This window comes from Rhinatrema bivittatum, chromosome 1, assembly GCF_901001135.1.
Source record: "Rhinatrema bivittatum chromosome 1, aRhiBiv1.1, whole genome shotgun sequence".
Taxonomy (NCBI): Eukaryota; Metazoa; Chordata; class Amphibia; order Gymnophiona; family Rhinatrematidae; genus Rhinatrema; species Rhinatrema bivittatum.
Window position 1 is genome coordinate 617,449,630 of NC_042615.1, and position 23,565 is coordinate 617,473,194.

Here is a 23,565-nt window from a genome sequence, read left to right on the forward strand (position 1 = left end):
GGTGGAGTGATGATGATTGAGTGCTGCTCTGTGCTGTGAGACAAATCATCTCCTCTCTCTCAGGTTCTGCTACTCAGCAATATCTGTGTGAAAGTCATATTACTCCTACTACCTGTCCGAAACTTACACACAGATTAGAAATTAGGGATGTGAATCGTTTTAGGACGATTAAAATTATCGTCCGATAATTTTAATATCGTCTTAAACCGTTATGGAACACAATACAATACAGATTCTAACGATTTATCGTTATAAATCGTTAGAATCGTGAGCCGGCACACTAAAACCCCCTAAAACCCACCCCCGACCCTTTAAATTAAATCCCCCACCCCCAAATAACTTAAATAACCTGCGGGTCCAGCGGCGGTCCGGAACGGCAGCGGTCCGGAACGGGCTCCTGCTCCTGCATCTTGTCGTCTTCGGCCGGCGCCATTTTCCAAAATGGCGCCGAAAAATGGCGGCGGCCATAGACGAAAAAGATTGGACGGCAGGAGGTCCTTCCGGACCCCCGCTGGACTTTTGGCAAGTCTCGTGGGGGTCAGGAGGCCCCCCACAAGCTGGCCAAAAGTTCCTGGAGGTCCAGCGGGGGTCAGGGAGCGATTTCCCGCCGCAAATCGTTTTCGTACGGAAAATGGCGCCGGCAGGAGATCGACTGCAGGAGGTCGTTCAGCGAGGGTTCCGGCGCCTCGCTGAACGACCCTCCTGCAGTCGATCTCCTGCCGGCGCCATTTTCCGTACGAAAACGATTCGCGGCGGGAAATCGCTCCCTGACCCCCGCTGGACCTCCAGGAACTTTTGGCCAGCTTGTGGGGGGCCTCCTGACCCCCACGAGACTTGCCAAAAGTCCAGCGGGGTCCGGAAGGACCTCCTGCCGTCCAATCTTTTTCGTCTATGGCCGCCGCCATTTTTCGGCGCCATTTTGGAAAATGGCGCCGGCCGAAGACGACAAGATGCAGGAGCAGGAGCCCGTTCCGGACCGCTGCCGTTCCGGACCGCCGCTGGACCCGCAGGTTATTTAAGTTATTTGGGGGTGGGGGATTTAATTTAAAGGGTCGGGGGTGGGTTTTAGGGGGTTTTAATGTGCCGGTTTTTTCGATTTTTTTCGATTTTTTAACGATTTTTTCACGATTTTTCACGATATTTTTACCCCCCCCCCAAACGGCAACAATACGATTCCCTCCCCCTCCCAGCCGAAATCGATCGTTAAGACGATCGAGGACACGATTCACATCCCTATTAGAAATGCAAATGCTGGAATATTTCTGACCTGTTTGTAAATAAATAAAATTAGTATTATTAATAGGTCTACACCTTAAAAATCCAGAGCAACATTCGCCAAGGTCTGCCATTGAAACAGGAGAGCAGAACTTTATAAGTTACACTGGGCAACAATGAAAGTGTTACTGACCTAAAAAGGTCCTACTCTGTAGTATCTTGATGTGCTGAACACGAATATGACCATGAAAAGTTTTTATTGGCTCTCGTTTTGAAGATATTTAATATAGTTCACTTTCTATGCTTAGTCATGTAAATTTATCCAGGACTGTAAATAAGCCTAGAATGATGTAATATTGCATCATATTGCATAATACCATCATGCACACATCATCCAGAGTTTATTACATCATTTTCTGATGCAATGCAGTTCTACTGCCATGCTGCTGCTGAGTAAGCTGACATCAGCAGTGTACTATATGAAGCCCAGTCAGAAAGGGTGAGCAATTGAAATATTCATGCTGGCTGACTACTGCTGGACACTCCGCAGAGATGCTCCCGAACAGGTGTACAAGAGACAAGCAAAGAAATCTAAGACGTAGTCTATGACTTCATTTTTCAAACGGTATTAACCGTAGGTCTCCTACTATTGGCATACAATTCAAGATATAATTATATTATTGCATATTACAAAAAAACTAGAGCCAATTTTGCATTTTCACAGTCACATTCATGTTTAGCACATGGAAATGTATAAGAATTGACTAATTTCATTTCCGTAACATGATTTTTGTGAAAATGTGTTGCCCAATGTTATTAGGCCAGGAGTGAGCAAACTATGACCCGTGAGCCACATTCAACCCGAGGGTACTTTTCTTTCAGCCTGGGGTGGCCCCGTGTGTTCTGGTCCACAGCAGTGACATCACTTCCAAGTGTCCCACTGCTTTGACACAGTGCATGGTCTCAGACAGCCTCTTCATGTTTCTCAGCTGACCCTGCAATCTTACATTTCTTTTAATTGCTGTGGGCCCAACTTCTGCGTTCACTGTCATTGTCCCTTTAAGATGAGCACGTGAGCGATTGATCAAACATTTTGGAGCATCGCTCACAGGTTTTACATGGTCACTCACATACATTTTTCTTTGTACTATATACAGAAATGCAATGCTAATACTGGCGCTCAAAAATAGTTGGTTAAAAAAAAAAATTATTGCTCACACGGAAAAAGAATTTGCACACACCTACTCAATCCTAGGAGAGAACATTTGAACCCAGCTGAGGGGGGATTATAATAGGGAGCTATTTATTTATTTATTTAGTGATTCTTATATACCGCGGCACGTAAAAATATACATCACCTCGGTTTACAGTAAACAATAAATTAGCAACAGGCTTTACATACAACAGGCTTTACAGGAAGTAAACAGATGACAGCAACAGGCTTTACATAAATAACGGAACTCCGGAGTGCCTAATATAACTCCTTTAACTATAAAATCACGAGAGGACTAAAACGGGTAAATATGAATCAGTTATTTACTCTTTCAGATAATAGAAGGACTGGGGCACGCCCTGAAGTTGGCAAGTAGCACATTTAAAACAAATCTTAAAACCATTACCCCCCAGGTGTCCTGTGATAAATTCCAGTTCTCTGGCTCCTCACAAAGGAGGAAATGACTTACGTATAAGGGATCCTTTTCTTTATTATTTGGGAATTGGCATGCTAAAACAACATTGCAGAAAATATATATTTTAAATGTAAAGCTATTTTCTTCTTTTAAAGTGTCTGCGTGTACATATGTGATATTAAAAAAAAATGTAGCACACATGATCTGCAGTCCTTGGTGGGGAATATAATTATATATAGATACATAAATAATAAAAAAAAAACCAAACCAAATTATACAACCATCCCAAACTCTAATTTGCCAGAGAATCACAAACCATATATTCTCTTGGGCAATAGTTTTTGAGACAGCTAGGCTGAGGTGACCCTTTAAAGGGCCTCCCCTACCCTCCCTGCCGTTTGAGACTCCCAGCACTGTGTTGAGGCACCTGGAAGAGGAGCTGCAAGTGTGGCTTTGTGAGCAACAGTCTCCCCCAACCCCTCGCTTCCGGCCCCTAGACAGATGGCCACTGCTATGGCCATCTGTCCATTAAAAAAAAAAAAAAAGTTTGCCCACCCCCGTATAAGGCTGAATATGATTCTGTCGGAACCTTCCTGTACTCTGAACATTATGCTGAGCAAAAGGAAGAAGCTGTAGATCACGGGGAGAAAAAAATAATAAGGAAAGACCTGGAAAACCCCACCATAACTTGATTATCACTAGAGCAAGAATCCTTATTTCCTAAAACCGAAAGTGAATGTCTCTGCGGGCAATCATACTTACAAATTAATCTAAATAAGATGCATGTTTACATATCACTATGCCGACCCGCTGTGCCTGTCTTTGGCCTCTGTTCCTCCCGCTGTTAATGCATTGTTGATTCACTTTCCTTTGCATATTCTGTAGCCTTTTTATGTTTGTTTAGCATACGAGATGTGTGCCTTTTATTATGACCACACCCTTGGGTTTTGCATGTCTTCTATGCCCTGGTAATACAATACTTTAAATGTATGAAGGGAAACCAAGCACTGGATCCTAGGAAGGGAAAGAATTGCAATACCGATTCACTTACATTTCTAATTGTGATGCTAGTAAGTAGGAAGAACATTTACAAACGCCTGATATTTCCTTTTTACAAACGCAATTTAAAAAACAAAGGATAGAAAAAGCACTGTGGTTTTTCTTTTCACTAGTTGTTAAATGAAGTAATAAAACGGTGGCTGGGTCTTACCGTTAGTAATATTGTAACTAATCTGGCTAAAAAGCCAAATTTAGAATAAGAATAAGACGAATGAGGTTTAGTTTAGATAACACTTAACTGCCTTTCTAGTAAAAAAATCAAAGCGGTGAACAATAAAGCCACACACAATTTAAAAAAATAAAGCTGACATTGAAATCTCGAAATAAGACAAACATTATGCAATTGATTACTTTTCAATTTTCCCAGTTTTCGTGGTCACCTGCCGATGTTTCACAGCGTGGGCGAGGTGAAGCAGGCATTTGACCTAAAGAAACTGTCTAGCTAGGTGCCAACAGCCGGTGTTTGGTATTATAGCTCTCTGCAGTTTCATTGTGACTTCTCTTGCACGTTTGTGTAAACACCTACCAGCACTGGGTAGGTGTCAACAATTACTTTTAATAAGATTTAAGCGTAAGACTATTTTAACAAATTGTGAATGTATTAACTATTTCACTTCACGATTCAGATTCATTTTCAACTGTCAGGAAAAAAAACAAAAACGAGTCGGAGCGCTGAGATATTGATCCGAAAAGGAGTATGTTTGGCAGTCTGTCGATGACTTTTTCTCCTCTTCACTACTCGTTCCTGCGCTCAAAGGCGTCTCTGCCGCACCTGCACAACTGGCTTCTGATGCAAGAGGCTGCTGTGGACGCCTGCCAAGCCGGCAAACATGTTTGTTTTCTCATAAAGCAACACTTTAACAATCCAGTCAACGCAGCTTCTTTAGTTTATCAACGCAGCTTCTTTAGTTTATCAAGATAAACTAAAGAAGTAAAAAAAATAAAACAAAAAACAAAAAACCCACCGCAACTTAAGTAGCATTAACAGTTGCTTAGAGTTGTAATACATAAAGCAAAACGTAAGTACTTGAGCACTGTTCATGTTTTTTTTTTTCAGTCATGGCTTTAAAACACATACTCCCTTCTTTAAGTTCTATTTTATATTTAGTTCCTGAGGGGATAAGAGTGGTTACACATTTTGAAAGCTCCGGTGTCCTAATCCGTATCAGGAGCTGCTGATGTTATTTACATAACACGGATGCATGTAAAAAAAAAAAAATCCATTCTGAATTAAACCGTAGACCTGGGAAAGCATATTTAAGAAAACCCCAGTGATTTCTGCCAACGTGTCCAATATGGCAAAAAACAAAAACAAACCCGACAGCGTTAAGAAACCAGCGAGTTGAAAATGTGGAGAATCTAGTTGGTACTGTTGCTTTAATATTAAGCAGGTGGCTACAATGTATGTTACGTGAACTCTTACATCCTTGAATATTGAAATTGCACAAAAAGCGCTTTAAACGAGCTTTATTTTAGTGAGCCTCCAAGGGAATCAGAAGCTTACTCTCTGCCTGTATTCCCACCATTTCTGGAGCACGTGTGTGCTGAGCTCCCGGACCCCAAGCGTAGTCAACGTGAGCTGCCTACTGGTGATGGGTGGCAGAACTGTTTTCCAGCAGTTGCACCTTCTACTACTTTGAATTTAGCGACACTTCTTTTCAGCTTGGGAAAATGTGTTAAATACATGGATTGATATCTTGCCCCCTCCTTAGAACATTTCCTCTCTCTCACGACAGGTCACCTTCCAGCCCAAGTTTTCATTCCCGTGCTGGTCCCCCTGCCTTTAGTCCTTTCTTACAGTATAAGTGCTCTCTCCCGCTTCCTCCCCATCTATAAACTCCTGTTAAACATTCATTTCTTCGGGGAAGTTTCCCACCCTTCTAGCCTGAAACGTAGCGCCTGTCTGTGATTGCCCAGTGGGCAAATCTCGCTTTCTTTCCATTCAGACTGCAAGCTCGTAGAAGAAAAAGGAACCCTCCCCCCTTTTTTTTTTTTGCCTGTTGTACCTGGGATTTGTATAAGCATTAATTTCATTTAGATAAACTAATGTACTGGGTAAAGACGCTATCTTATCCTCTGTCTTTGTACATTGCTACTTCTCAGTGCCGATAAAATAATCATCAATTAAATTTGTCCCACAGACACTTCATCCCTTCCCGTTGACAGCAAAAGTCACCGCCCGCCGGCATCGGGCGGTCTTCCCGCAGACGGAGGAGGAGGAGGAGGTCTTCCCGGCGGGAGCGGAGGCCACGCCCCCGGCAGAGCTCTCCGTCCCAGCCATTGGCTGCCATCGCTGAAACGTTCCCCTCCTGGTTTTTGTTTTTTTTTCCCTCCGACAGTCAATCCCTGGGATCAGCTCGCAAGCCCCCGGCAATAAGGATCCAGCGACGCCCCTCTCTCTTTCTCCTTCAGTCCCATTAGCTCCAGGCTGCTCTCTCGCTGAGGTTACAGACTCTGCATAAGAAACGTAGAAGGCAGCTTGGCTGCCTGGGTGTTTTTGATTTTTAAACGGGGATTTTTTTTTTTGTTTTACTTTGAAAAGAATAATCATGAGTGGATCAGACGAAATACACGAATTTGGCTTTATAGTGGAAGCAATCGGAAAGCGTCAGGTAAGAGAGAGAAAGTTCAGGCGCACGTTAATGAGCAGCGGGGAAAGCGTTCTGCCTTGGCGGGCTGGTTCCGAGCATGGACTTCTCGACAGCATGATTTGTGGTTTAATGGTTGGAGTAATTTATGGAAAGTGGCTTTAGAAAGACCGGCGGAGCTGCAGCTCCGGTAATGGTGTCTTTTGCTTTACCAGCTGAACTGATCTTCGCGTCGGAGGCTTTTTCAGCTGACAAGAAGCATAGCTATTAACTAGGGCTATAACATCTGCTGGGCAGAATCTGCGACTGGGGTTAATTCCTTAAGAGGACACGAAGAAGGCTTATAGTTAAGCGTGGGTCAGATCTTTGAAGGGAGCACCATAATAAGTCTATAATGTGCTACAGAATTTTTTTTTTTTTTTGGTAGGAAACAATTATATAGATTACTAATGACTTGCAGCGCGGAACCTGATACTTTTTGATGATATATATAATTTTTTTTCTGTGTGCAAAGTCCGTACGTCCATTTCCATACAACGTTTTGTATGGAAAACACTTAACTTCTGTGCAGAAGTTAATTTGTAATTTATGTGTTGCACGCTATGCTATTGGTCATTTATGCTTGAAACAAAATAAATAAGCAAAAGTATCTTTTGAGAACTAATAGTTAATATTTTAAGAGAGAGCACGGTTGACCCAGATGCATTTTCATGTGGGGTTTCTTCTTGCTGACATATTTGGGGAAAGTTTGGGTCGCATGGTTTGAAGATCTGTGGACTTAATCATCCAATAAGATATGTGATGATGGTGCTATATTTAACAGACATGTTTTTTTCTCTTTTAATCTATTGCAGCATTATATATTATAGTTTTCATTAGCAGTCTAGTAAAATACCTGGGAATGTACCGCACTCACAGATAACAGACATAAAAATGGCTTGAGTTAGCACAAATTTCAGAATGCTTTATTCTGCAAGTGTGAATTGTTTTCTGCTTCAGTGCTCTGTGGCCAATAAATCTTAATCTCTTTGCAACCATGAAAAAGGAAACATCTACAAATATAAGTCATATGACATGAAGTCAAAGATCCTATAATAGTTACCTGAGATAAGTCAGTACAATTCTTTCAGTCCAGTCTGTCCTTCCCATCAGAGTTGCTGTTCATTGTGTTTAGTGTGTGGGTGTCTGGGAATGAAAGGAAGGGATTAGAAAGGCCAGAAGTTCTGAAAGCATTACTTTTTGGAAGTCCAGAGTAATTAATTTCTAAAATGAAATAAAGCTGGGGCTAGGCAGCAAAGCTTGGTTCATTATGAGGACACATTTCAGATAGCCCGCATAGTTTACACTGACTTGCAAAGAAAACGCTCAGGGATGTTCTCTTTGAAAATTATCAAAAAGCAAGAATAATAAAAACAGTTGCATGCATTGCACTTGCTGTTTTATGCAGGCAACCATGAGGGCTAAAATAGCATGCATGCTTGTGAAAATGACCATGTATGCAAGCTATTTATAAACATTTAATATTCTGCTTCTAAGAATGCACTCAAGGTGGATTACAATCACACTTTTAAATTAAATTTACAGGTACACTGGCATTAATTGCAGGGTCACTTGCCATCATAATTGAATCAAAGTGTACAGCTGCAGTAGCATTACAAGTTGTTTTTTTTTCCTCAACCTAGCAATCTATGGAAAGGCCTGGTTGAACAGCCAAGCCTTATTTTTTTTTCCAAAAAGTGAATGTTGCGTGGCTAGAGGTGAATTGGTACCTCATTCCAGATTTGTTGTGCATACTATAGCAGTTGAAAGCAGAAGCCAGAGGAAAAAAGGTCAGTTTGGGGAGGCTTGGTGTTCTCTTTCGGGCTGATACAGTAAAAATCACGGGAGAGCGAGCAAGCGCCCGGCGAGCGCACAGGACACTCTCCTGCGATACAGTAAATTAATTTATTTAAATTAGGGTCCATGGCAAAAAGAGGCGCTAGGAACCCTAGCACGTCCCTAGCGCCTCTTTTTGGACAGGAGCGGCGAATGTCAGCGAGTTTGACAGCCGCTGCTCAATTTTGCCGGCGTCGGTTCTCAAACCTGCTGACAGTCATTGGTTCGGAAACCGGACGCCGGCAAAATTGAGTATCCTGTTTTCAAGCCGCGGGCCCATTTTACCTTTTTTTTTTTTTTTTTTTACTTTTTATAACTTTTGGAGCCTCCGACTTAATATCGCCATGATATTAAGTCAGAGGGTGCACAGAAAAGCAGTTTTTACTGCTTTTCTGTGCACTTCCCTGGCGCCGGCAGAAATTAATACCTACCTTTTGGGTAGGCGCTAATTTCTTAAAGTAAAATGTGCGGCTTGGCTGCACATTTTACTTACTGGATTGCGTGGGAATACCTAATAGCGCCCTCAACATGCATTTGCATGTTGAGGGCGCTATTAGGGGGGGGGTTTGGATGCACATTTTGGATGCGCTATTACCCCTTACTGAATAAGGGGTAAAGCTAGCATGTCAAAAACGTGCGTCCAATCGCCAGAGAACACTGTACTGTATCGGCCTGTTTGAAAGGAGAGATACTTTCATCCCCTGACCTAATTGTGTTTCAAGGACTGCCTCCTCACAGTCTAGCGAGAAATGTGCCTGTTATGGAAACCAGTGTTTAATTGTAGCCAGTCGGAGTAGTACAATTTGCAGCCAAGTCGTTTTACCCAGGTAAATAGTTTTGAACATTGTCCTGCCTGGGGGGAATTCTACAGATTTAAGGTTACCGGAAACCTAAAATTTTCAGGTTTTTTTTTTTTAATTTTTTTCTTCTTTACACCTTAGTATAAGTCATCTCTTGAGGAAGGTAGTTCTAAAAATGGTGGAAGCTACCAGTTTTGATGACTTATTTATAATGTCCCATAACTCGGATGGTAGCACTGATGCTTTTGGTTTGTAAGGACTCAGATTTCAATCATGCCTGTTTGATCCTGATGATCTCATAACTGGTTTTTAAGATAGATTTGCATATAAGGGGGCTCTAATATATGAACATTTGATTTCTAATGCATAATCATCAGGGGCAGCTCAAAGCAATTTGCTGCCTGTGGTGAGGGATGAGATGATGCTCCCCTCCCCCTTCCCCAAGCATGGCAGAGGTCAAATAACAGAGATGGCCGGGGAGGGGGGGGGGGGTGTGCCCCTCTTGGAGTCTGACCCTTTCAATGATTTGAAATGCTGGGGAAGTGGGCAGGCAGGGTTCCCTGGAGGTGTGGCAGATAAGTTTGTCAGTGATGATATTTCTAGAAAGCTGGCAACCCTGCTACCCTTGTGGGAACCCTACCATCTGATTCCCAACCTTCCCCAATATTTACTCCCTGGGGAAGTGGGAGATGGGTGAATGGTGAGGGTCTGTGCATAGCGCACTCTCTCTCAGTGCCAGTGCAAGGATATTAGATGCTCAGTGAAACTTAAAGCCTTGCACCACTACTCTGCCCCCCCAGCTCTTACCACACACAATTAAATATTATGCTTTATTAACTGATTTTACTTTTAAAAAAATGACAATGAATGTACCAAATTGCCATACTGGGTCAGACTAAAAGTTCATCAAGCCTAGCATCCTGTTTCCAACAGTGGCCAATCCAGGCTACAAGTAACTGGCAAGTACCCAAAATATTAAGTAGATCCCATGCTACTAATGTCAGTAATAGCAGTGGCTATTCCCTAAGTCAACTTGATTAATGGCAATTTAATGGACTTCTCCAAGAACTTATCCAAACCTTTTTTTTAAAACTCAGCTAGACTAACTGCACTAACCACATCCTCTGGCAACAAATTCCAGAGCTTAATTGTACGTTGAGTGTGAGAATTTTCTCCAATTAGCTTTAAAAGTGCTACTTGCTAACTTCGTGGAGTGCCCCCTAGCCATTCTATTATCCGAAAGAGTAAATAACCAATTCACATTTACCCATTCTAGACCTCTCATGATTTTAAAGACCTCTATTATTTATTTATTTATTTATTTATTTAAGCATTTTATATATCGTCATTCCAGTAAAGGTCACATTGATTCACAATATACATACATTCATAGATCAAGGATACGCGACTGCTTGAGGAGACTGTCATCATTCAGGGCTGCACATACATACGTTAGTTTCAGTACATTCATAAAACATGTCAACACTTGAAAGGACAATAGTAGAAAAGTCAATGTAATACATTTATAATACAGGTCGATACTAGAAAGATTGATAGTGCACAATATGGGGGGGGGGGGAGCATGAGTAAATGTTCAACACTTTGTTGAGATGATTTGTTAGGGAATTTCTATTCAAGCATTATTTAATCAGTTTTGTTTCGTTTATAGGCTCTTTTTTTTTTTTTTTTTTCTTTCTTATAGAGGTTAGATTAGGTTGTATGTGTTTTTTGAAGAGCCATGTCTTTAGCTATTTTTTAAATTTCTTTTTGTCAGGAATCAATCATAGCCTTCCGGGCAGAAAGTTCTACAGATTTGGTCTGGTAATGGAAAAAGCACGATCCCTTACCTATGTCAGATGTGAGCTTCGTATGTTGCAGATGGACAGTAATCCCTTATTTTGGGATCTTAATGATGGCCTGGGAGTGTAGGGTTGTAATGATATGCCTATCCTATCTGAGTTACTTGAGTGAATGATGTTTAAAAATTAAAGTTAGTACTTTAAATTGGATTCGGTAGTGAACTGGTAACCAGTGTAATGAGATTAGCGATGTAGAAATGTGATCGAATTTCTTGGATCAAAGTAACAGTCTTGCTGAGGCGTTTTGCAGTATTTGTAATGGTTTTAAGAGGTATGCAGGTAGACCTAGAAATAGGGAATTACAATAGTCTAGGTTCGAGAAAATTAAGGTTGCAACACAGTCCGGAAATCTTTAAAGGTCAGTAGGGACTTCAGGCACTGAAGAATCCTTAGCTTTTTGTATCCAAATGTGATTAGCTTGTTGATGTGTTTCTTCATTGTGAGGTTCTCATCCAGTTGTAAGCCTAGATCACGTACTTGTTCAGAGAGCATAATTTTGAAATTACCTAGGTTAAGTGCTGGAGGTTTAATGATCGGGAAGTTTCTGCTTAGTCAGATAATTTCAGTTTTTGTAGGGTTTAGAGAGAGTTTTAGATGTTAGCTCCTGCTGAATTGCTTTCATATGGGTTGACAAAGTTGATTCAGTGTTTTCAAGAGATTTGGAGAATGGGATGTAGAACTGGTTGTCATCCGCATACATATCCCCCGTAGTTGTCTGTCCTCCAAGATGAAAGCCCTAAACGTTTTAGCCTTTCCTCAAGGGGAGCTGATCCATCCCCTTTATCATTTTGGTTGCCCTTCTCTCTACCTTCTCCAGTGCAACTATATCTTTTTTGAGATGTGGTGACTATAGAATTGTACACAGTAGTCAAAGTGTAGTCTAACCATGGAGCGATACAGAGGCATTAAGACATTTTCCGTTTTATTCACCATTCCTTTCCTAATATTCTGTTTGCTTTTTTGACTGCCACAGCACACTGAGCCAATGATTTCAATGTATTATCCACTATGATTCCTAGGTGGTAGCTCCCAATATGGAACCTAACATCGTATAACAATAGCATGAGTTATTTTTCCCTATATGCATCACCTTGCACATGTCCACATTACATTTCTTCTGCCATTTGGATGCCTAATCTTCCAGTCTCGCAAGGTCCTTGTTATGGTTAAGCGGTGTTTGGGTGGATTCTTGGGTACTGTGGCAGATGACCACGCCCACGGGGAGGAGCCACAGTACTGGGCTAGATGCAAGACGCACAAAGTGTTAGTTCTTTTATGGTACAGCTTGAAGTATACCACCAGAGGTGGCAGTAGTGAGGTAGCCTGGCTGTAGCAGTCTCAGGACTCTGGGCAGAGGGGATCCTTCTCACCCTGTCGGTATAGGGGAATTCCGGTGTAGGTCTCCCAACAAAGCAGTACTGTGGATGAGATAGATTACTCACTAGATGGTTGCTGTAGGTATGCGATTCCACCAGGTTGAAGAAGATGGTACAGGCACTGAGGTAGGGAGAGCAGGCCCTCGAGGTGCGAGTACCCAATCCCTGTAAGGCACCTGAAATAAAGCAGAGGGCCCCCGAGGAGCAGGTACCCAGGTTAGCAATTACCCCGAAGGGCAGAGAAAGAGCTTCCAGCGGCAGAGTAGCTTAGACCGGCCGAGACCAATCTGTTGCTAACTCAACGAGCTAGCAAATTAGAACAGGCTATATACCCAGATGGCGTGATGTCAGTAGAGGGGATCGCCCCCGAGGTTCATACTAATGCTGGAATAAAGACATGGGTGGCATGCGCACCCTAGTAGGCCCTAGGGAGGAGCATGGTGGGAGGCAGCACCATAGCCATTCCGGGGACGCCGGAGAGGTCGGCTTGTAGACGCGGCGGTAGCCATTTTCCCAAGGTAAGCGGGAGGAGCTGTGAACAAGGTGAGGCAAACGGGGTGAAGCCGTCTAGCACAGATGGACGCAACAGTCCACCCGCAATTTATCACAATCTGCCTGTGATTTTAACTACTCTGAATAATTTTGTATCATCTGCAAATTTGATTACATCACTTGTCGCTTTCCAGATCATTTATAAATATATTGAAAAAGCACCAGTCCAAGTACAGATCCCTGAGGCACTCCACTGTTTACCCTTTTCCACTGAGAAAATTGACCATTTAATCCTACTCTGTTTCCTGTCTTTTTTTTTTTTTAATATTTTTATTGAAAACAAGAATCATAGAATACAGGTACTGTTTAAACATTAACAGTCAATATGTTATAGCTTTTCATCTTTTCACCCCCCCCCCCCCCCCGCTGCCGCTCCCAAATAAAGATAAGTTCTTGACAAAGTAAAAGGTTGTGTCATTCTGAACCATTAATTAGCCAGAAAGGAGTAGAATGATAGAGTATCAGAAACCTTCATATCAAAACAATTTAGTGGTTAGCACAGTCTCTCCATTGTAGATATGGATTCCAATTAGAGTGGAAAACAGTAGGTCTGTGACATCTTAGCACTGTTAATTTGTACATAGTACAGATTGTGTCCAGTCAGGCCAAGACTCTGGAAAGTGGTGGAGTACAGTCCATTCTCCAGGAATGTGCTGTCTCCATCCTGGTTGCCACACAGATATGATGAATCAAGGGCTGAGAAGATCGCCCCTCATATCCAATCGATGATTTAGGAGTGCTAATTCTTTTGTCAGTTTGATGTTTGCAAGTATTCTGTCCAGAATCTATAATGCTATCTGCTGCCAAAGATGTTGCACTGTTGTACAGTACCACCACATGTGTAAAAATGTACCTTTTAGAAGAAAAACCCCCTCCAGCAGTATTCACTTATTTTACAGTTAAATTTATGTAATTTTGCCATGGTGACATACCACTTTATAACTGTTCTCTATCAACAGTGATGAGAGAGAGATTTTCCTTATTGCCTGAAAGACCCTTAACCAGGTGTCTTCTCCAGGAGGATGACCTAAATCATGTTCCCAGGCTTTTAAGTGGGAGGGTTTGTTCTTCACTTTTCCATTTAACAGTTTGTAAATTTTAGAGATCACCTTTTTCATGAGATGTGCTTGTGAACAGAATACTTCAAATAAAGCTATCTCACTTTGAAATCCATCTTTGTCTTTAATGTTAGATATATAAAATGTTGAATTTCCATATAAGCAAGAAATTCAGAGCTTGGTAAATTATATTTATCCTTCAAAGTTTCAAAAGACATTAATTTCCCATTTTACACATACATCACCTACCAATAAGTATACCCTTTTCTTTCCAATTTTTAAAAGAATGTAATGGAGAGCAGGGAGAGAATGATGTATTGTGAAAAAGATGAGACAAATGAAAGTAGGGCTTCGAGCCCACCAGGCATCTTTTCCAAACCTCCCATATCTTAAGAATTTGTCTTGTGGTGGGTGCCATATCTGGGCACACTCGCCATGTGCATCGAGGTTGCCAAATTATTGCTGTTAAGGGCATGTCCTTTAGCCAAGATTGCTCTATTTGGACCCACTGTTTGCATGTATTTACATTATGCCAGTCAATAAGGGCTTGAAGTTGGGCTACAGCATACTTCAGCATTATGTTAAGGACTCCCAGACCTTCATTTTCTTTGGGTTGGTAAAGGGACCATATGGCCACTCTAGGAGGTCGCCTTCTCCATATAAAGCGGAAAAGTTTTGTTTGCCACTGTTTTAAGCAGGATGCTAGGTATGTGAATTGGTAAAGTTTTAAACAGGTAAAGGAACCGAGGTAGGACATTCATCTTAATTGTGGAAATCCTCCCAAGCCAGGAGAGAAGAATTCCCATTTTGCCAGGTCTAGGCCAATTTTTCTCACTAAAGGGGTGTAATTCAATGTAAAAAGGTCCTTAAGGGATCTACCTATGTACACTCCTAGGTATTTAATTTTTTGATGTAACCATTTGAATGGGTGGTGACTTTTTAAAAAATGTTCCAATTGGAGGTCACATGATACATTTAGAATCTTAGATTTTTCCTAGTTAACTTTAAATCCTGCGACCTTGCTGAACTGAGCCAGGTCAGATTCGATAACCTGTAGGGACGCATGAGGGTTGGTAATCATGAATATAATGTCATCTGCAAACAGACAATTTAAAGGATTGGTCACCTATTTGAAAACCTGTGAATGTATTATTCCTGAAACCTCTGGCCATAACCAAAGAGCAATGGCGAGAGAGGATATCCCTGTCTTGTGCCTCTCTATATGACAAAGGAATCGGAGTAACCTCCATTAATTTTGAGACATGCTTTTGGGGTATCATACAGAGCACGCACCCAATTTTAAGAATTTAGGATCAAAACCCATCTTTTCTAGTGTGGTAAAGAGATATGTCCAGTGGACCATATCAAATGCTTTTTCCGCATCTATAGCCAGGAGAAGAGTGGCTGTATTTTCCTTATCGGCTGCCCAAATTATATTAAGGATTTTCCGGATGTTATCACTTGCCATTCTGTCCGGGATAAAGCCAGCTTGGTCTGAAGAGATAAACTGGCTTATGAAACTATTGAGCCAATCAGATAGTATTTTGGCCAGTAACTTCAAGTCTAAATTAATTAAGGATATGAGTCGGTAGGAACCGCAGAACGTGGGGTCTCTTCCTGGCTTGGGGATGATGGTAATTCCTGTCAAATTAGAGTTAGGAAGTAATGAGCCTCCTGTTTTGTAAATAATTGTAAATTTTCTGCAAGTGAGATACCAGGTAGGGGGCAAATTGTTTGTTTGTAAAATTTAGCAGAAAGTCCATCTGGGCCTGGTGCTTTCCCAGTTTTGAGATTTTTAATAGCTAGTAAAATTTCAGGGCTAGTAATTTCCTTGTCTAGAGTATCCCACATCCCATCAGTTAGGTGGGGGAGAGAGATTTTGTCTAGGTACTCATTGATGGTGACTGAAATGATGGATGTATCTGTGTAGAACTGAAGAAAGCGATGTCAAATATCTTGATTGGTGGATCATATATTACCCTGAAAGTCTTTAATTTTTAGGATAAAGTTTTGAACTGTTAACTTTTTTCAATTTGTGAGCAAGCATTTTGCCAGCTTTATCACCTCCTTCAAAATATTCCTGTTTTGTTAGATCTAGGAGGTGGAACATCATAGAAGATTTCAATCATTTTAGATCTTCTCTAGCTTTCGAAAGAAGGGATAATGTATCTCTTGCTGTGTTCATTTGATGTTTCTGGGATAGAAGTGCGATGGTCTGGCAAAGCTTTAGGCAAGCTTCCTCTCTTTGGTGTTTGAGGAATGTACTCCTGGAGATGAAGATGCCCCTGATAAAGGCCTTAAAGCAGTCCCTTATTACGGGTGATATGACTGAGTTTTTATTGTCTAAAAAGAAATTCTGAATGATCTTAGCGATAGATTTGTTATAATCAGGGTCTTGTAGTAAGGACTCGTTGAGTCTACAAAATCTTATACCTGGGTCATCTTGATCTAATATTATATCTATCTATACTGGGGTGTGGTCTGAGTAATTGATTGCCCCTATATCAGCTGTTCATATATTATTTATAATTGTCTTATCCACCAGGAGGTAGTCCAACCTGGAGAGGGCATTGTGAGGTGTAGATTAATACATGTATACTTTAGAGGTTGGAAAAAGTGACCTCTAGACATAAGATGGAGAGCCTCCATCAATGCCAGAACAGCATTAAGATATGTTTCCACAATCGAAGAGAACCCTTTAGAGGTATCTAAATTGGGTGAGATAGATACATTAAAGTCGCCACCCAGGATTAAATTACCTGACATGGAAGAAAGCAATGTCTTGTGCAATTGTGTATAGAACCTTCCATGCTCTTTATTTGGAGGCTTTACTACAGGGGGAGAAGAATATTTGGGAGAGTTTCTTAGGGCTATGGAGATATGAATATCTTCTAGTTAAGTGCGTTTCTTGAACAAAGATAATGTCAGCCTTTAATATTTCCAGCTCCTGGAAAAGGATCTTTCTTTTATAAGGGGAGTTAAGACCTTTCGCATTGATAGAAAGTATTCTAAAAGGAGGCATCTTAATTATAAGTTTGTATTGCGTAGTAAGAGCCTATAGGTTTAAAACAAACTCACAGGGGGAGAAACAGCATGGTAAGATTCCCCAGATAACCAGCGTGAGGGGAGAGAGTGTCCTAGTAGACCATAGTATATCATCCATTTTACACATATGTTCATAATGGTTCTTTTTCTGACAATATCAATATATATAAGAAAAAAGAGAGGAGAGCAGCTACCCCTACATATATTGCATCCCATCCAAGGCTGACCTGCAATAACCACCTGGCAGGTCATTTCCACTATCAACATTAAGGAGTACTATTGTCAGCAGCGAGATGGTGTCCAATCACCATCCAGCCATGGAATACAGCTTAATTAGCGTGATACATTTTAACATCTCTTAAATCTTTGTCGGCATATTATGTATTTCAGAGAGACATTGACACAATAATAAGACAGAAAAACTGTCAGCATCGGAAGGCTTAATGGTTAACTGAGATTTTGTGGTTGTCCACCAAAATTTGCAGTTCAATAACAGTCAGGTGGTCTCTTTGTCAAGCATGGGTCCTCCTGAGTGACACCGGAGTCTGCTGTTTTGCTTCCCAACTCTTTTTGCCAAGTAAGGAGAGCAGATCTTGTGGTGTTGGATTTTGTAATTTTGGCTGAGTGTGATGAAGAGGTAAACCCTCGAGAGGCTAAGATGGCAATAGCTTCCTCCGTTGCACGTATCATGTGTGTTGTGCCTTCTAGAAAAAAAGAGAGGCCAAATGGGTGTAGCCATCTATATTTAATAATGTCTTTTCTTAAAAAGGGGGTTACTTTCAGCTCTTGCTGGTTTTGAAAAGTGGCCTGGGAGAGATCTGCAAAATCTGAAATGTCTTGGCCCTTCCATTACCATGAAGCTTGTTTACTCGCGGCCTGTGCTACTCTCTCTTTAATGCTATAATTCTGGAAGCAGACCACTACTTTTCTGCTGCGGTTTGGCATAGGAGCTCTTAAAGCACGATGAGCTCTATCAAGATTAATATCGGGTAACTCTGAGCTAGCAATTTCCTCGGACTGAGAGAGCACGTACTTACAGAATCGGGAGACCAAGGCACTGCAATTTTGATTCTCCGGCGATTCTATAAATCCTCTAAATCTGAGGTTGCTTTTTCTCACTCTATTTCCTAGGTCTGCTAGTTTTTCTTTTATGATCATGTTCTCATCTTGTAGTTCAGTGCATGTTTTTTTTACACAATTGGCCATTTCGATCTGTTGGTCGAGTCATGTGTCTAGATCATCTACTCGGTGGCCTAGTGATGCGATGTCTTCTCTTCTCTTATTTCCTGGCGATGGGATTTAATGTCTTTCCTTAGCCCTTGGAACCATTTCCGAAACTCTGCCAGAGTCAGGAGGGCTTTGTCTTGCGTTTGCAGAGTTTCGGAAGTCACAGATTCCTCCTTGGGGCCTGGTTTGTCATCGCCATTTTCTTTGGGTTACAAGTTCTCGTTGTCTTCCTCCATTATAGAGGTTCCCTCTTTTTGGAAAGAGAAGTGCTGAAAGTCAAAATTATTTCATTTGGCCACCATGCTAGTGTTCCAATGTCTCTTCGGTATCGTTCAGAACCCTGATATTTGTAGCTCAAGGCAGCGATGCATTTAGATTAGCTGGATGATGAGGGGTGCGCCGGAGTTAAAACAACATCTTTGCTGGTGACGTCACTCCCCCTCCCCCCCCGGGTTTCCTTTCTTTTAGCCAGTTTGTAATCCACAAAAGGACATCACCTCCTATCCCATGATGTTTTAGTTTTCTTAGAAGCCTCTCATTAGGGACTTTGCCAAACACCTTCTGGAAATCCATATCACATCTACCAGTTCACCTTTATCCACATGTTTATTAACCCCTTCAAAAAAAAGTGTAGCAGGTTTGTGAGGCAAGACTTCCCTTGGGTAGATCCATGCTGACTGTGTTCCATTAAACCATGTCTTTCTATATCCACTGTGATTTTGATCTTTAGAATAGTTTCCACTATTTTTCCTGGCACTGAAGTCAAGCTCACTGGTCTATAGTTTCCTGGATAACCCCGGAGCCCTTTTAAAGTATTGGGGTTACATTGGCCACCCTCCATTCTTCAGGTACAACAGATGATTTTAATGATAGGTTACAAATTTTAGCTAAAAGATCAGAAATTTCACATTTGACTTCCTTCAGAATCCTGGGGTGCATACAAATAGCACTTACAACAACCTGGATATTTTGTTTATATGTACTTCTGTGGTGCCAGGGAGAACATCCTGTGAGAAAGATCCTTGGAGCCCATATGGTATTAGGTCTATTGTAAAGTGTGTTGGATTGCAAACTGGCTAAAAGGAAACAGAGAGTAGGATTAAATGGACAATTTTCTCAGTGGAAGGGAGTGGGCAGTGGAGTGCCTCAGGGATCTGTATTGGGCCCCTTACTTTTCAATATATTTATAAATGATCTGGAAAGAAATACGACGAGTGAGATAATCAAATTTGCAGATGATACAAAATTGTTCAGAGTAGTTAAATCACAAGCAGATTGTGATAAATTGCAGGAAGGCCTTGTGAGACTGGAAAATTGGGCTTCAAAATGGCAGATGAAATTTAATGTGGATAAGTGCAAGGTGATGCATATAGGGAAAAATAACCTATGCTTTAGTTAAACAATGTTAGGTTCTATATTAGGTGCTACAACCCAAGAAAGAGATCTAGGCGTCATAGTGGATAACACATTGAAATTGTCGGTTCAGTGTGCTGCAGCAGTCAAAAAAGCAAACAGAATGTTGGGAATTATTAGGAAGGGAATGGTGAATAAAACGGAAAATGTGATAATGCCTCTGTATCACTCCATGGTGAGACCGCACCTTGAATACTGTGTACAATTCTGGTTGCCGCATCTCAAAAAAGATATAATTGCGATGGAGAAGGTACAGAGAAGGGCTACCAAAATGATAAGGGGAATGGAACAGCTCCCCTATGAGGAAAGACTAAAGAGGTTAGGACTTTTCAGCTTGGAGAAGAGACAGCTGAGGGGGGATATGATAGAGGTGTTTAAAATCATGAGAGGTCTAGAACAGGTAGATGTGAATCAGTTATTTACTCTTTTAGATAATAGATTAGGGGGCACTCCATGAAGTTAGCATGTGGCACATTTAAAACTAATTGGAGAAAGTTCTTTTTCACTCAAAACACAATTCAACTTTTGAAAGAGCCACTAGGCTTTGAAGCCTGATAAAAATGTTCATGTGAAAATATTCCAAGCACTCTACAAATCTGCCCTATATGGTAGGCTGGCAGGAAGAAAGCCATTGCTTAAAAAGAGCCCATCTTGAATTCCGTTTGAATTATGGAAAGGAACACTTAAGGGATACTGTGGCCATATGGTAAAAAGGTTTGTAGTCTAATGCCACTAAACTAGAACGTTTTGCCCTGAATGTAAAGCATTACGTTTGTCACAAACCCAACACAGCCCTTCACATAGAGAACACCATCCCTGCTGTGAAGCATGGTGGTGACCTCTTCCTGTTTTGGGGATGCTTCTCATTGGCAGGGATTGAGGCACTTGTCAGGAGAGAAGGGACAATGAATGAAGAAAAGTAAAGAAATGTCCTTGAGAAAAACCTGCTGCCCTCTTCATGAAAGCCTGAACTGGGACAGGCGTTCTCCTTTCAGCATGTCAACAAACTGAAGCATGCAGCCAAAGCTGACTGGAATGGCTAAGGAGCAAAAGGGCAAATGTCCTAGAGTGGCCCAATCGAAGCCCTGATCTCAATCCAATCAAACATCTGTGGCATGACTTGGAAATTGTAGTTCATCAACACTCCCCAAGGAACGTGATAGAACTAAACAGTTGTGTAAAAAAGAATGGTCTAATATTGATAAATCTATATGTGAAAAGCTGATAGAGACCCTTCCCAACAGACTCGCAGCTGTAATTGCTGTCATATGTGCTTCCACCAAGAACTGACTTGGGAGAGGGGTGGAGACTTATTCAGTTGGATTTCAGTTTAGTTTTTTTGATACATACATACTTTGTCCACCAGTTAAGCATTTTTGGCCCTGAAAGGTGTAGTGTATGCTATGTTGAGTGGGGAAAAAATATCCTCCATATAAATGCATGCAAATTGGGTAAGGAGAAGAAAGTTTGTGTTTGCATATTCTGGGAACTCGTCCCATAAAGCCTGTAGTTTCTTGCTTTGTGTATACATTACTTGTACTGTACTATTGCAATCTGTTTATTTTCTTTATTTAATCAGTTTATTGTATTATGATCCATGGTCCTTTTTTACTCACATTTACTGTTTGGGATATTGGGGTTGAGTCATGTTGTTATGCTTCTCTTTTTGAATAAAAACAATTTTGAAAAAAAAATGCATGCATGTCTGCTGCACTGACCAAAAAAAAAAAAAGATCCACTACAGATATTATACATGAAGGAAGGGTAATTCAAATAGCTTGCAAACTGGATCAGATTCTTATACCGAAAATTTTCTATCATTTTGCCGTTAAGTGAAAAGCATAGTAAAGATCTCCTTTTAATAAATTGTATCTTCTGTGCAAATTAAACCCTTATTTATCCCCTTCTGATTTCCATAGTCCTTGATTCTGTCAGGGTTTAAATTACTGTAACACTGTTTTACAATGGGATCCATGATACTGCCGTTTGAGCCATGCAGCTGCTCGTGTGCTTACGCTGGTCTTGGAATCCCTATATTGGCTCCCAATCTCATGACAGATAAAATTTAAGGTCATTACTATTATATTTAAGGTTCGAAACGATTAAGCACTTCAGTTAGAGTTTACTTGATATACTTGTTTAGTTGAAGCTCAGGTTACAGCCTTTTTTGTGTCTGGCCTTGATTTTTGGAATACACTACTGTAACAATTACTTTACACTCTGTGCTTTAAAACATTTAAGAAACAACTGAAAGCTTACTTTTTTTAAAACAGGCATTCAAATCATATTTGAAGAGAACATGCTACTATTAATCTAATTGATGTTTTTTCTTTATGATATTTTTTTTAATGTATGTTATATAACTTACCTCAAATGGTGGAGAGCACAAGTAATAAAGTTTAATTACAGTATATTTCAGAAATCATGTTATAATGTCTTATTTGTGAATTTTTTTTTTTGGAGGGGCGTGGACTGTAAAAAAGAGGAAAAAAAAGAAATACATAAAACTTTTATAAATTAAAGAAATCTATTCTGCATTCGCTGAAGGCAATCTCTGAAATGGTTAGCTGGGCTAACCTAGTATTTTTCCCTTTCTACTTAACATACAATAAAAATTCAAGATTCTTTTGTCCCCTCAATAACAGTGAAACAGACTCCATCCATTACTAAACACATTGTGAAGCAACACAAAACTCTTTAAAAAAAAAAAAAAAAAAAAAAAAAAAAAAAAAAGATAGTCAGACCCTAGCTATATGGAAAACCTGCCATACTAAAAAAGCACTAATCTTGGAACTTTGCAGCTTTACTATCCATAAAAAGCAATGGAAATATTACATTGGGCCTTAGAACATAGAAACATGGTGGCAGAAAAAGATCATTGTGGCCTATCCAGTTTGCCGCCATCCGTGTTAACTATTCAGTTTTACTATCACTTACAACTCCCTCAGAGATCCTGTGTCTATCCCATGACTTCTTGAACAGCATTACAAGTCTTCCCAGCAGGGAAAAGGAGTGGCCTACTGGTTAAAGCAAGGGGCTAAGAACCAGGGTTCAAATACACCTCCCCCCAATGACACTCCTTGTTACCTGTTGTTTCAGATACTCATTTATATTATAAACTCTTTTGGAAAGAGACAAATTGTACCTGACCACCTTAAGCATCCTTTGAAAAAGCAGGCTGAAAACACACCCTTATTAGCAATACATATCCTTTTGGGAAAACATAAGCTAAACTACACATTAGCAGAATAGCTCAAATTGGTCATACACATATATACAACACAGAAGAACTCTTGCCAAATACAGAATAAATTATCACAAATTTATAAATAGAAATATGAACTCTTATTCACTCCAGTCTCAAACCCTTAGGACACAAGGGGAAGTGATAAACAGGAAAGGAGGGGCTGAATTTTGAAGCAGAGTGGCTATTGGGCAACAACCTGGCCTACAAAAAGGTAGCAATGCAAAGAGAACTGTCCTAGAACACCAATAAACCTCCTATTGGAAGATGCAGATTGGAAAACAGCAAGTGAACTACTACAGATACCTGCATACAAACTACATGCTAGTAGAACACCTTACTTCTGTCACACGTGCAGAACACACAGATCCTCACCAAATATGGAATAAGTGACAACAAATTAGAAATATGCAGAAAAGCTGAACTGGAAACCCCCAAGAAGCCAGACTCTATAAGAACATAAGAACATAAGAAATATATTTATATTTATATTTAAATATATTTATATTTAATATAAAAGCAGAGAAATAGAAACAGAAATGCATTTCCTCATGTACAAGACAAAATACAAAGATCTTTCCAAAAACTGAAAGTCAGACTTCCCACAAAAGAATGAGCAAGCAAAA

The 23,565-nt window shown here is 40.6% G+C and overlaps 1 protein-coding gene across 2 annotated transcripts in view; it reads left to right on the forward strand.

The window, feature by feature from the left end:
- The first annotated feature begins 6,245 nt into the window (after window positions 1–6,245).
- The window catches only part of TRIM36 (tripartite motif containing 36), a 344,127-nt gene continuing 326,807 nt past the window's right edge, over window positions 6,246–23,565 (forward strand). Inside the window, exon 1 of one of the 2 annotated variants that reach the window (XM_029571457.1) lies at window positions 6,246–6,514. In XM_029571457.1, the coding sequence (XP_029427317.1) occupies window positions 6,452–6,514 (63 nt within the window). In that variant the 5' untranslated portion in view covers window positions 6,246–6,451. Of the gene's footprint in view, window positions 6,515–6,602; window positions 6,681–23,565 lie in introns of those variants that run through there. The other variant, XM_029571466.1, reaches the window with a different exon arrangement.